This window comes from Siphateles boraxobius, unplaced genomic scaffold (assembly GCF_051911475.1).
Source record: "Siphateles boraxobius isolate OS27281-9 unplaced genomic scaffold, OSU_SipBor_1 53, whole genome shotgun sequence".
Classification (NCBI taxonomy): domain Eukaryota; kingdom Metazoa; phylum Chordata; class Actinopteri; order Cypriniformes; family Leuciscidae; genus Siphateles; species Siphateles boraxobius.
Window position 1 is genome coordinate 6,294,037 of NW_027509175.1, and position 14,995 is coordinate 6,309,031.

At 35.6% G+C, this 14,995-nt stretch overlaps 1 protein-coding gene across 2 annotated transcripts in view; it reads left to right on the top strand.

Annotated features, from left to right (window-relative positions):
• Positions 1 to 14,995, top strand: part of grk4 (G protein-coupled receptor kinase 4) — a 47,694-nt gene that overhangs the window by 16,987 nt on the left and 15,712 nt on the right. For both annotated transcript variants that reach the window (XM_077205177.1, XM_077205176.1), the window contains exons 3-9: positions 1,943 to 2,055; positions 2,295 to 2,372; positions 2,543 to 2,643; positions 7,815 to 7,907; positions 8,225 to 8,288; positions 9,552 to 9,692; positions 14,114 to 14,304. In XM_077205177.1, coding sequence (XP_077061292.1) covers positions 1,943 to 2,055; positions 2,295 to 2,372; positions 2,543 to 2,643; positions 7,815 to 7,907; positions 8,225 to 8,288; positions 9,552 to 9,692; positions 14,114 to 14,304 — 781 coding nt within the window. The remainder of the gene's footprint in view (positions 1 to 1,942; positions 2,056 to 2,294; positions 2,373 to 2,542; positions 2,644 to 7,814; positions 7,908 to 8,224; positions 8,289 to 9,551; positions 9,693 to 14,113; positions 14,305 to 14,995) is intronic.

A 14,995-nucleotide genomic window follows, 5' to 3' on the forward strand; every position in this document is an offset into this window, starting at 1 on the left:
AAAGATTAAACGCACAGTATACAAAGAACTCTACAACAGCAATGTACAAAACAGCAAACAAGCAAGAGCAAACGAGCAACAACAAGGTGAGCAAAAAGCTGGAGGAGATACGGGTATTTGAAGAGGCCGGCGTAATGTGATTGGCCATGTGAACCGGGGCGTCAACTTCCTTAGTGAAGACTGACAGGCTGTGTGTCACGAACTGCTCTGAGACACAAAGGTTGTGGATCCAAATGCAGTTTTATTGAAAGGGTAATCCACAATCGGTCATAAGGTCATAAACACCGGGTAACCAGTCCAAACAATAACAAACACAACAAGGCAGGGAACACAGGGAAAATAGTAATCCACGGAACAGGCAAGAAATCCAAAAACCAAGAGACATGAAACCAGGGAGAATGCTTGGAATTGCAGTATAACACTAAACAAGACTTCGCAGAGAATGAATGTGAAAACCAGGTTATTATAGGGTGAGTTAAACAAGTTAATGAGACACAGGTGTATGCAATCAAAGATGATGAGTCGGGGCAGTGAGTTATGGGAAATGTAGTTTGTGAGGGAATGACAATAGTCTGATGTGGAGTGCCCTCTGGTGGCTCTCAATAGCACTCCAGCTGGTGACCTTTGCACTGTGGAACAGTGTGAATCTGAAATACTCACAAAACAGACCCAAACATACACATATACAACACGCATTCCTACTGTACGTAACACGCACTGGTCTTGCCATGGTCTTGCGGCTATCAGAGCAGAAATGAAAGCTGCTGCTCTTTGTGGGTTTTTTCGTGGTCTCTGGTCGCATTCATATGTAAATTGCGTGAGCTTATTTCGTTCATTAGATTGAAAGAGCTGAAGAGGCCCAAATATTTACCCACCCATAGACCCTCCCCTCAAAGAAATCAGCAGAGAAGTGGTTGAAAGTGCACAATAGAGACATATTAAAACGCCAGGTGTAAACGGGAATCATTCTCCCTCGTCTACTTGTGATCCGATCGGCCAAAACGCATCTTAATACCAGGTGTAAACAGGGCCTGTGTTTCCTATTTGTTTCCTTGGTTTATAAAATGTTCTCTTTTGTTGTCATGGCTACTCATTGATTGATTGATTTGTTACACCCAACCCCTTGTTTAGCGCTTCAGTTACTCTGTGTTTACTGTTTATGTGGTGCATTCAAGTTATGTCGGGAAAGATCGTATGCGAATTGAGTGCACATGAACGATTCAACAAAGTCGTGAATACAAGTTGTAAGCCTGGGATTTTCTTTAAGCACTGATCTTTATGATCTTCTGTTGCATGTCAGTGTGAAATATGGGAGGATACCACAATACATTGTCAGGGTTTTTAATTTACAACAAAATAAGTAAACTGCCTGCACTAAAAATAATATCACTGTAAATAGGGATGTGACTGAGGAGGACCACTTTGCGACATTATGGTTTCTGGAAACAGTCATGACTAGCTAGTTGATTTCTTCAACGATGCATCGTACTATGGTAGAGAGCCAGCGAGTTATGTCGTTGTGCGGGAAAACACACCCGTGGTTGATGTTTCAGACTGCAGTTTAGGCAGTGGTCACATGGTCAGTCTGATGTTGCGATGACATGATCCATATGAGTTACATTTCAAAACATCTCAAGGGCCCCCAAAACACTTCAGACCCCAGAGGGTTAAATCACTCACAGTGCGTGTCCACTGGCGCAGAGCGAGCGTTTTCAGTTAATTCCTATGGAAGCTCCTATAAAGTTTTCCTGATGGACGAAATCAAGTAATTTTTTCTTGTTCAAGAAGCCGTTTCCCTCAGATATAAGTCACAATAGGGAAGAAAAGACTATCGCAACTCCCCATTTCATGCTGACTTTAAAGATTATAGATGAGGAAAATCATGTGAAGATGATAGGTTTAACTGTCTTTCTCTGTCTTTCTGCTTATTTAATGCTCTCAGAGAGGGATTACACTAGCCTTTGTGAGAAGCAACCCATCGGACGTCTGTTGTTCCGGCAGTTCTGTGACACTCAGCCCAAATTAAGACGGTGCATAGAGTTCCAGGATTCTGTGGTATGAAATCTCTTCACAATTATACACATACTCAGTCTGCACCTCTCTTTAACCTCTCTATCTTTGTATTTCTCTCTCAGACTGCCTTTGACATACACATACAATCTATCTCTATGTCAAAGATCGAATTGTTCTCTCACCTTCTCTTTAATGGAACACATATTTTGTGCACCCTTACTGATTGTCATATGTAGTTTTCAGCAAATTAATTTCAGTATTATTTGTGTGTGTTTGTTTAGGCAATATATCAGTTGGCTGCGGATGAGAAGAGGAGAGACGTCGGTTTAAATATTTTAGACACATATTTTAATAATGGGGTAAATATTTATTCAAATTTTTACTCGCACACACCTTTTCTCACACTCTCCCATGTAAGGATTGCTGAATTAATGATTGAACTTTACACTTCTCTTTTTTTTTAATGACACACTATCAACCCCTCTTCCTGTTTACTCTCCCTCTTTTTCATTCTGTCTTCCTCATGTAGTCAGCAGCTCATCTACCAGAGATCGCTCAGGATGTTGTTGGGGACTGCAGGCAGAAACTAGAACAGACTCCATGTAAAGAGCTGTTCCAGGAGTGTACCAGGTAAATAACACATTTATTTAATAATAAGTAAAAGAAGTTCACTTGGCAATCATCTACTGTAGGTAACAGCTATTTTGCAGGAAACAGCTTTCTAAAAACGCAGCACTCAAGTTAAAAGAAGTTTAACATTTAAAAAACGTCTCGACATCTCGACACCACTGCCTACGACGTTTTTAGATGCAAAGACGCATTATATGTGAATGGCGCAAGGTCCGTTTTGCGTGTTTACATAGAAAATAATGGAGAAGCAGTGCAGTGTAATGCAGATATGCGTTCTGTGGAACGTGCGTTTTGTTATTGCCGGACTATGCCAGGCACGAGCTGTAAAGGCACAGCCCTCTTCTGGAAAAGTGATACATTTTTTCAGAATGTTTTTGCTAAAGAGAAAGTTCAACAGCATTTATTTAAAACAGCAATTTTTTGTAACATTATAAATGTTACTTAATGTTTTTTTTGTTGTTTTTTTATCAATTTAATGCATCGTTTTTGAATAAAATACTAACACACAGCTTACTACCTAATGCACTGTTCACACTACCAATCAAATGTTAAGACATGCTTTGACTTTATTCTGCTAAAATTATCCTAAAAACTTGTTACTAAATAACTTGGATTTTTTTTTACCACGAAGCACCAGTCCACATTCGCTTTAATTATATTCAATTGAGTGTCCAAATTAATCTTTAAAAAGACTACCTTTTGTATTTTATGAAAGAAGGGATGTGTTAAAGGCTAATCAATAGCCTGACTTTTCATTTTTTTGGTTCAACTATTCCTTTAAGTTTATGCAATAGGCTGGTCCATGCGTTAACACATGCTAGTTATTTAGTTTATGTAAAGCCCGAAGTGGAATCAACAGTTTATCCACCTCACTTTTAGTTTTGGATCTCAGTTTGTGGTTTTCACTGGTGTTAGTGCGAAGATCTACGGTATTAGAATGAACCACTCGCTGTAGCCACGCTGTTTGTCTGAGTAACGTAAGCGCATGACTTTAAATCTAAACAGAGTTTTGTGTGTTTGTGTTTAGCCTCAGTCACTCTTAGTTCTGTTTAGTTTAAGCTTCCTTTCGGTTTGAGAGGGGGTGAGGTGGAGTACTTTAACCCTTCCTGTTAGATCTCTATGGGCACAGAGTTTGTTAAAGTATGTGTTGCTGTATTTAAGTGTGATAGCGTGTGTGTTACATTAGAGGGTAAGATGGCATGAGATGCATGAAAATTATCCGGTTCATCTCCAATCACACTTGTACACGTCATCATTCGAGATGCTACTAACTAAGGTCCCATTAGTTAACATCACTTAATGCATTAACTAGGGCTGTAACGATACGCGATATAAAATCGAAATCGCGATACTCAGGTCCACGATCCTGTATCGCGATGTGAGAAGGCAGAATCGCGATCACACCCCTTCCAACTCCCAGAGTTATCCTTCCTGTCCAGAACCAGGGCTCGAATTTCGGCGCGGGTATTGCGCATAATTCTAATCATTCCCGCAGGTCTCCCATTTATAATGTGGGAAATTCCCGCAATCGTAATCCACACAGATAATAAAATAAAATCATTCTTTTAACAACTATCTTCCAGACGCAATTTCACAAACAGCGTGAGTGTTCAGCGGTGCCGCGCGTCTTCTATCTCTTCTCATAATGTTTTGTGCAAGGCAGGCATCAAGCGCTGCGGCGATAATACACACTCGCGTTTTGGAGTCGGGACCATAGACTGTAAGGTCGGGACATGACGGAATATTCACTTGCACAATCGGGCCAGCAGTGCATCGTGACTGAAGTCTTTTTAAGTCTTACCAGTTTAAACATTCAAGCGATTTTAAACTAATCAGTGCTCGCGCGCTCTCTGAGATTATTTTCTATGCACACATTCATAGAAAATCCGCCTCAAAAACAGCTGGCTAGTAACTATTTTTCGCGGATTATATTGCTTTAACACGCAAAATTGTCAATTTCGGTCTTTGTGAGTAGGCTATACTCTAAATAGGCTATAGTCGGTTTTGTCTTTAATAAACATAAAACGCATGCCAGTATAATGAACACAGGATCCGTGCACTAGCTCTTAAAGTGACGGCAGCCATATGTGTCTGTCATTAATTTTGTTGTCAAAACAACAAAAGATGGCTTTAAGTTAAAGGAATCAGGATTAATAGCCTATGTATTTAATTTATTCAGGACTAAAATACTACCCAGTGTTATTTTCCATTTGATTACTTTATTCAGTATCTGTATATAAATACTAGTGTTAGACCTATTCAAAAACTTTTCTCTTTAATTGTCTTTATTTGTATCTTTATTCTATTGTATTTATTTGTGCTACTTTTTTCAATTTAATTAAACAATTTAAATCAAGCTTCCTTGTGATGTGTAAATTCTTAACAACAATAGGCTATTACCCCATTGTAAAAATGCAATGAGCGCAAACATTTAGGCAAGATAAATGTAATAATTTTGTTTGGAAAAAATGCCCCCCCTTTCTCCCCTCAAACAAAAAAAATCCCCCCCATGAGAATCATCTAAAGGGTTAGATGCCCCCCCCCTCCCCTCAGGCCCATGAGAACTACCACATCTTTAAATTACTATTAGTATTATTTGAAGTTAACATTATAAAATAGCCTACGTAGACCTACACCACAAAACTAGTTGAGGATAAATTATTTAAAATTTGGCAATTTCAGCATTATGGACGTGAAATTTGCAGCCAAAACTTGAAATATAAATTCTCAGAAAGTGCATTAAATTAATCCTCAATTGACCGGCAACACGTCCAACATGCAGATGCATATTACGGCACCATCCCGAAATCAATTTAGTTGGAGTACAGAACACAGCCCAAAAGCAGCAGCCTACACTGCCGTATAGTATAATAATTTGCATAGTTATTATTGTTCTTTGGTGTTTAGATTATACAGGTTTTTCCTAATGTTATTTAATAAAAATACCGGTATTTTTTTTCTTCTCTCAAAATCTCTTTTTTTCACCACAAGCCCCGCCCCCTCAAGCCCCGCCCCCGTGATAGAATCGCGATACGAATCGAATCGTGGGTCAAAAATCGTGATACGAATCGAATCGTGGGTTTGGTGTATCGTTACAGCCCTAGCATTAACTAACAATGAGCAGCACATTTTTTACAGTATTTGTTCATCTTTGTTGATGTTAGTTAATCAAAATATAATTAAGTATTATATTTAGTACTTTTTCATGTTATGTCATGTTAACCAATGTAGTTAATGTTAACAAATGGAACCTTATTGTCAAGTTTAAAGTATTGTTAAAGGGGTGGTTTTCTGCTTTTTTTCTTTGCATGACTGTGTTTATGGGGTGCAATATAACATGTCTTCGTGGGTTTTTTTTTTTAAAGCCTTCTTTTTCATAAATTTCACCTTTGTTGTAAGCCGCTTTCTCCTCTGTCATTTGAACGACCGGTAGACTTCCTGATTCTATGAAACCACTCCCTCAGAAACAGGCAATGGGCTCAGATTGGTTAGTTGATCCGCTGTGTTGCAATTGGCTAAACTTCGTCGGAAACTTCACGCCCGTTACCTTTACAGGCGAAAGCTGCATGTGCTCCGGTCAATTCAAAACATTTTTGAATCATTATTATTATTCTATTCTACTATTATTATATAAGAATTTCGATATGCTGTTACTTGAAAATGCTACTGCTGCTTGTTAGCTTTTGAGATACGGTTTTCTCCTGATTAAATGTTTAATATAACTGAATAAAAAGTAATACCGTTTTTTAAAGTTATTGTTTTGTCGATATAATGAACAACCATTTATCTATTCACAAAACTTAGTTTACTCTGTGTATCGTTTTCTTTAGGCGTACATGTGGCAACTGTGTTAAAATGCCAACAGAACGTGAAAACATCTGTTAACAGCAGCTGAAGTTTGCTGTTGCGATTACATATCATTTTTGAACTTTATACACGTTTGTCTTATACACACAAAATAGCAAAGAACTAACTAGCTACTAACAGCGTTGACATTGGTTTACGTTCTTGATCAAATCGAAAAATGACGTCATAAAGTATACATGGAAAAAACATTTACAAAATTAGTACATAATTACAAATTCAGGTCCAAAATGTTTGTACGCGTTTGTCATAGACACACGAAATAGCATATCTAAGTGGCTACTAAAGCCAGCGCTGGCATTTGTTTACATCCTTGATAAAAACTAAAACATTACGTCTAAAATTATACATGCAAATACATTTAAAATGATTAAGTCTTACTTACAGGTTGTGGCCCAACAACTGCTGCCTCTGGTTTTAAAGTTGGAACTGATGCTTTAGTAAAAGTTTGTTGTTGAATCCGACATTGAATTCGTGGAGATTCTGGAAGCTGTTTTCCGTAAAATGCGCAGCACAGAGAGCTAGATTACGATTGTAATTTTCTGGAACATAATCAAACATAAATTGTAGCCATTGTTGACGAACTACAGCGTCCGTAGGAAGCCCGAACACAGAAGACCTGACAGCTGGGTGAAAATAACACACTTTCGACGGCATGTCTACTGCTCTCCACTTTTCTGCCTCTTCGACAAATCAGCCGAAATATGGCCACGCCCCCTTTTTTGCATATTCCGGAGGGAGGGTTGATGTAAATATATGGGTTAGTTACGTATAAAACCCGGGAGTATCTCGTTGTAGTCCCATTCGAGTCGTTTTTGTAGGCATTAAACTTCCTGATTTTTAAAAGACGATATCTCTGCTTACGTTGAAATTTCAGCGCAGCAACTTTGCAGATACTGTTCATGCACCAACAGCAACATTACACACTATTTAAAATTAAAAAAGTGAAATTGCAATCAACCACCCCTTTAAGTACCTCAGTTTTCAAAACATGGCCTCTCAGGACCAAGTTGTTTTGTTTGGACTGTTTATTTCAATTAACAAGTTCTAGAAGTTTTTTTAGCAAAATAAATATTTAATTTATTACTGTTTTCAGCTTTGTTGTTTATGTATTTATTTGAGTAGCTTTACTGTCATTTAACTACTTGAAATAATGAATAGCTTGTAGCAACACAATAAAGTATTATGGCAGTACAATGGTACAATGATGGTTACAGAGGGTAGATACTGTATAAATACCATATTCATGTACACCATGGCAGTTGTACTTACCTACATTTTCTCAAAAATCCCTTCTCTTTTTTCAGGATAGTTCGTGAATATTTAAGTGGAGGTCCATTCTCAGCATATCAGGAGACAATGTACTTTTCCCGTTTTCTTCAATGGAAGTGGTTGGAGAGGTGAGTAACATCTCCATCGGCCTTTGTGATTGGTGGAGCTGTTCAGACCTCCTGTCCAGTCAGGACGAATAATTAACACACACAACTAAATGTTGCTCTAACAAAAGGCCATTTGAAATCATTAATTCATATTTTTTCATGGATTTTCTTATTTTTACAGTAAAATTGACAAGTTTCCAAGTTTTAACATGACCTTCATACAACAAAACAAAATGTTTTCTTTAATAAAAATCATCCTTAAGTTGTGATGCCCATCATGTTCGATTTCTGAAATTGTTTTGTGCAGTGAATTGACTTGAACTGTATTTCATTTGCAGGCAACCAGTAACCAAAAACACATTTAGACACTACAGGGTATTGGGCAAGGGCGGATTTGGTGAGGTGAGTAATTTCATTCAGTCACTGTCAGATCAGTTTTTAAAGAATTCAACATGACTTAATAAGTCTTTTTTTTTTTTTACATATAATTATGTGTGCAGTATTTAGGACCTTTTTAATTTAGAGACTCCATGGAAGAATTATCCAGTTACAGTTAAAATTACTTTGTTACACAGCATGACTATTAAAAGGTGCACTCAGTTATTTTTTGCTAATTGAAAAAGTTTTACATATGTAGAAATGCATTGCACTTTAGAGAACACTATGAATTTTTCCTAGTGGACAGTGGTTAAAATTGGCCCCACCACAACAAAAAGTAATAAATAAATAAATAAAAATAGTTATTGTTCTGGTTGCATTTGACTCATGCAACCTATAAATAAGGTTATGACACCAAATTTTTGTGAAATTTCAAAATTCTAGATTTCAATTTTATAAACTACCAGCTAAAACTACCATCTAATATAAATTTCAAATATTATTAAAGGAAAGTAAACATTCAGTAATAAAATAAGAACAAACATACAAATGAAATAAAGGTTAAGGTTTTTCAGTAAGGTCTAACTGTCGTTTTCAAGTACAGAAATTGAATAAAGCAATCAAATGTAAAACATTATTAAAGTTGTATTTTCTTATTAAAGTTACATTTATTAAAGTTATGTTCAATCAAGAGCAATAAGTGATTTTTTCTTTGCCTTTTGTTGTGTGATTAACATAAAAAAACAAAAAAACTTTTCTTTGCACACATCCGAAGGCCGTGCCAGACAGCATGTCACACACAATTGTGCGAGTACCGAAATTAGTTCTTTTTCCTGTCTTCTTGCACTTGAATATTTAAATTGGCAAGACTTATAAACACATGCAAATGATAAAATTTCATGACGATGCAGCACTGACCCGATTGGGCAAGTGTCATGTCCGCCTGCTGTCCTGAGCGTCGTTTACGATGGCCCTAGGCCCCAGTCTGTATTGTTGAGTAGAAGTGTTACTTTCAATAAAAGTGCGGTTGTTATTTATTGGCTTGTATTTTTTTAAGTTCAGTATCATTAAAATGACTGAATTTCATTAAAAAGTCTAATATTATTAAAAAGCAATTTCTGATTCGGATTTTGGTGCATACAGAATTTTTGGTTTCGTTTGGGCCCAGAATTTTAACTTCGGTGCATCACTAAAAATAATAAGAATGTGGGGCATTTAAGTGAACTGCAAACGGGCGATTAAAAATAATAAATGTCTTTTTCTGTGCCACTTCATCCTTTCAACCAGGTTTGTGCCTGCCAGGTTCGTGCCACTGGTAAGATGTACGCCTGTAAAAAGCTGGAGAAGAAACGGGTGAAGAAAAGAAAAGGTGAAGCAATGGCATTAAATGAAAAACGCATTTTAGAAAAAGTTAACAGTAGTTTTGTAGTAAGTACTACTTTCTTTTTATTCCTCATTTTTTACTTTTCTCTTAACCTGACATCTCAGTTGCATGCTGGTCTTGTCTGTATTGTTTGTGCAATAAACGTTTGACTCACTCTCTCTGTGATTCAGTTTCCGTGAGCTTCTCAACAGAGTTTTAGGGAAAATCTACTATATTTTCCAGCTTAATGGCAAATCTCGACGTCATTTGCATTTATCATGGGTAGTTGAGCTAAATCTTGTCCAGAGTAGTAATTCACAACCAGTTGCTGACTAGCTAAATCACAGAGAGATGGTTTAAAACAGCTATTTGGCTGTGGTCCCAAATATCAGCCATCAAAATTATTTTAATATTTGCTGTGTAAAAAGAAGAATTTAAGCTATTTTTATGGTAAACAGATATTCAAACTAAGGATATCTCACAAAGCAGTCCAATTTCTCCATTAAAAATGTCTTAAATAAAGATGTCTACGTTTTGAACCTAACCAGTCCGTTCAAAGATGATTTTAATCTTATGACTTTTGACTCAAAATAAAATAGTATTTAAAAGTGTGAAAAAGGAAGACAGTACAAGACCATGTTCTTAAGAAGGATTGAATTAACTATTTTGTTTTTGTATGATTTGTTATGTTTTTTATTTTCTCCCATTATTATTATTTTTTTATTATTTATATACTGTTATAGTATTTCATTAATTTTGAAAAAAATATTTAACAAAGCTTTTATTTTTATTTGTTCAGTTTTCATTATAAAGTGACCATGAAATCTAACTGGAAAATTCTTATTTTTTATGTAATACTGCAGTTTATTATAAATTATAAATCTGTGTAAATCATTTAAAAAAAAAAATAATGTGTCCTCATAATCCAATTGGATGGACAAAATCACTCAGATATACATCAAAATAGGGAAAGAAAAGACTATCGCAACATCCGTTTCATGCTGACTTTAATGCATTTTAGTTTAAGTTTTAGTAATTTTGTTATGTACTTCACTTATTTTTAGGAGTTTTTTAATATTTCTATGTAGCTTTAATTTTTTTTAAACTATTTTCATACTGAAACTTATTTCAGTTAGTATTTTTTCAATATTTATATTTTATTTTAATTTGTATTTATTTCAGTTACTGAAAATTATTTTAAATAGTTTTAGTTAACAATAACAACACTGCCATGGAAAACACAGGGAGATTTTAGGAAAAATATTCTGGCCGTTTTTTTTTTAATGACTTGATTTGTCAAAATGACTAAAAATGCACTAAAAATAGTGGTCCATACAACATGTGTTCTCATGCACATTAAAATATGCACCTCAAGATATTTTACTCCAGGTTTAATGCCAGTGACATCAATTGTCATTAAACTTGATTGTATGTAAACAAAGATTTTCGATTAACAATGATTCATGTTTTGGTCTATTCTTTACACAAAGATATTGTATGGCTTCAGAAGACTTAAATATTGTGCACAGATCTTACAGACCACTTTTATGATACGTACTTTGGTCATTTTTGAAGCTTGATAGCCCCAGTCTCCATTCACTTTCACTGGAAAGCGGCCTTAACATTCTGCAAAAATTCTTCTATTTTGTTCCACGGATGAAAATTATTTGAGTTTAGAATGAATTTAGCTGAACCATTCCTTTAAATAACTTGAAGCATTTTTACATTATCTTTTTGAATTTGGTCACGCAGTAAAAATTCTAGCACCTCAAAAACGATATTGAAAAGAGAACAGCCAACCGAACATGTGTACAGACAAAGCACAGTGCCTGCAGTGTAATGTCGGCCTCTGATTCATTCCACTACAGCTGTAGAGCACCTGAACCTCTGTCCACCCACCCACACACTCACACACAAGCTTGCACACACACACACACACACACACACACACACACACACACACACACACACACACACACACACACACACACACACACACACACACAAACACACACACACACACGGCCACATGCACATACACATACACATACAGGTGAGCTGTGCTTAGCATTGCAGCTAGTGCAAGTGTCTTTTAGGTATGCAAAGTACATCTAAATTTAAAAGAAAGATGGTGTATGTGTGCGCAAGAGTATGCATGCGTCTGTGTGAGTCTTTGTGCGCATTCATGCTACAGGCAGGCACGATTGCTCCTCATGAACTACTTCACAAATGAGAACATCTCTGTTGCCTAGCAATGCTGACCAAACAGCAGCTTTAGAGAGCAGAGTCAAGTGCTCTATACCCTAAACCCACACACACACACTCTCTCTCTCTCTATCTCTCTCTCTCGCTCTACTCTCCCCCCCCCCCCCCCCCCCCCAAAGCTCCAGAGTTCATTCAGTATGTATAAACAGACTCATGTTTAAAAGTTGAGGACGACAAGTTAACTCTACCAGTATAAAGTGACATAATGCCGTGACTAAAATGAGTTGTGTGTGATGGGAAACAGCTTATATTCTATTCACTGTTTCTCTGACTGCGTCACCATGCTATTAATCTGTACACTTTTAACAGACTACTGATTACTATTTATGAAAAATATATAGATCAATATTCATGTAGTTATTTTATATACTGTTTAGAATTTTTTTATATATATATTTGATCAAAAATACAGTAAAAACAGTCAATATATATATTATGAAAATGATATATAAATGGGTAAAACTTTACAATAAGGTTTAATTTACAATAAGGTTAAAAACTTTACAATAAGGTTTAATTTGTTAACATTAGTTAACTACATTAATTAACATGAACTAACGATAAACAATTTTGTATTATGTTAATACAAATATTAATATTATGTCTTAATTTTCACTTCAGGTCAATTTAATGCATCATTTATTTATGCATCATATATATATATTTACAGTGCTCGAGTGGGCTGGTACTGGCACTTCTGTATTTTATTATTTAGCGTACCTTCACTTTTTCGTGCGTATCGTCACTTCTCACAGGTTGCCGGTACTTTAATATTCATATAATGTGTGGCAGTACCATTGTACAGTTATGGAAGAGTCATGGTGTTGATATATCATCATACTGTGTACATGGTTACAGTATTTACATGGTAGTCCAAAGTAGTTGGCAAACGGTTTTTGAGGAGTCATTTATTTATTTCAGATTTAAAATCAGCACTATTTACATGATAAATGAGCGGATTGCTTTACATTGTAGTTTGTACAGATATGCTCCCATTTGGGTTATGTTTGATGTATTGATGTAAAGGGTCATTTGATTGTCTTTGTGGTCTCGTTGAGCAGCAGGTTTTCACAGTAACATCAGCTTGTTGGTCTTAATTCACAGGCCATTCCCGCATCTGTCTTACTTTTGAAACCTAACCACCCACAATGTTGGGTGTAACCGCTAAGATATGAGAACCCCTCCTTAACAGTGGTTTTGAACTTCTGCAGTGGTTCTAACACGCCACTCAACAGATCACAAAGGATGTGCTGGTGTAAAATGATAATTCACATCACCGTTATTACTGCAACTTGGGATTTTTCGAAACCCTTAATCCTACGTTTTAATCTTAGTTACTAGTCCTGTAGGGTGCTATAGAAAATGAATGATACCCAAATTGTATGGCTTGTTGAGTAGAGGTGTGCGGTCACTTTTCTATGCAGTTAGTTTCGCCTGGAAGACGATAAAACAGGTGTAAACTTTTTTTAAATAATAATTAAGATTTTTAAAGGTTTCTGAAAAAAGTCTTGTATGTTCACCAAGGCTGCATTTATTTATTCAGTAAAAACAATAATATTGTGAAATATTATTACAATTGTAAATACTGTTTACTGCTTTCTATACTAATATATTTTCAAATGTAAATTTATTCCTGTGATGCAAAGCTGCATTTTCAGAAATCATTACTCCAGTCTTCAGTGTCACAGAAATCACTCTAATATGCTGATTATATCACAATTTTACTGTTTTTAATGCATTTTGTGATGAAAAAAAAATGAAGCCTTGGTGAGCATAAGACTTCTTTAAAAACAATCTGAATTCACAAATCAAATAACATACTAATGTCCTAATGACTTCACAAAACACCCTAGCAACAGCATAGCAACTTTACATGGGCATACGTCTTCCTTTGTTTCTCTGACCATTGAAGTGTCTTTATTAATCTCTATACTAGTATAAAAAATCCTTAAGATAAAAACCAATAATCAAGATAATTTAATGGTTTAAGTGTATACAGTAGTATATTTCCTGAGTGTCCATTTATAGTTTATACTGGCATAACCTTGTGGAGTTTTGAAATGTGCTGTATTACAGGTGCCAGATGATTTATGTGAAAGTGCTTGAAAAACATTCTCATGAGCTACATTTGTCTGTTTCACATGTAACTCAAAGTTTCATGTATCCTTTCTTTATGAATAGATAACAATGCACCTCTTTTTCTCTCTTTTATTTCCCCTAGGTTTGTTTGGCATATGCATATGAGACTAAAGACGCTCTATGTTTAGTGTTGACTATAATGAATGGCGGTGACTTGAAGTTTCATATCTATAACATGGGAAACTCGGGTTTTGATGAACAGCGTGCCATCTTTTATGCAGCAGAGATCTGCTGTGGCTTAGAGGACCTGCATCGAGAGAGGATCGTCTACAGGTGTGTTTAGTTTCAACATATTTACATCTGTTTTGCAAAATTCTGCAAATTTTCCACCATATACATGATAAAGTCCACAGATTCTGTCTAGTGATAACTTTTTTGGACTTTTTTCTTTGTGTTTTGCTTGATAAATATAGCAAATTTTGAATGGTGAGGCATAGCAATGTTAAGCTGCGAGATTTGAATATATTTAAATTGTGAATATTTAAAAAAAAAAATATTTAAGGCTTTACTTTCCATCAATATTGGCAGGCATCATTTTCTATGCAAAATATATAAACAAATTTCTTTCTTTTTTTTGTACGCCTTTTATTAAAAGCAGGCAGATTGAGGGGACAGTTCGTATGGAATTACCTGGTCAGTGCTAGAAATAGAGCAGGATTATTATGCAAGCTTTCTTTCAAGTAATTTGGTCAAAAGCATCCGGATTTAAACCATGTATTAGCTGCCCAGATTATTAAACATAAGGCTACCGCTTCCCATATTCACTAAAGTTCAAATGTTTGGGGTCAGTACGAATTTTTTTTTGAAGAAGAAATTAGCATTTTTATTCAGCAAGGACACATTAAAATTATCAAGTGACAGTAAAAACATTTATAATGTTAAGTAAAATGCTGTAAATGCTGTTCTTTTTAACTTATGAAAGAATCCTGATAAAAAATATATCATGGTTTCCAGAAGACATTAA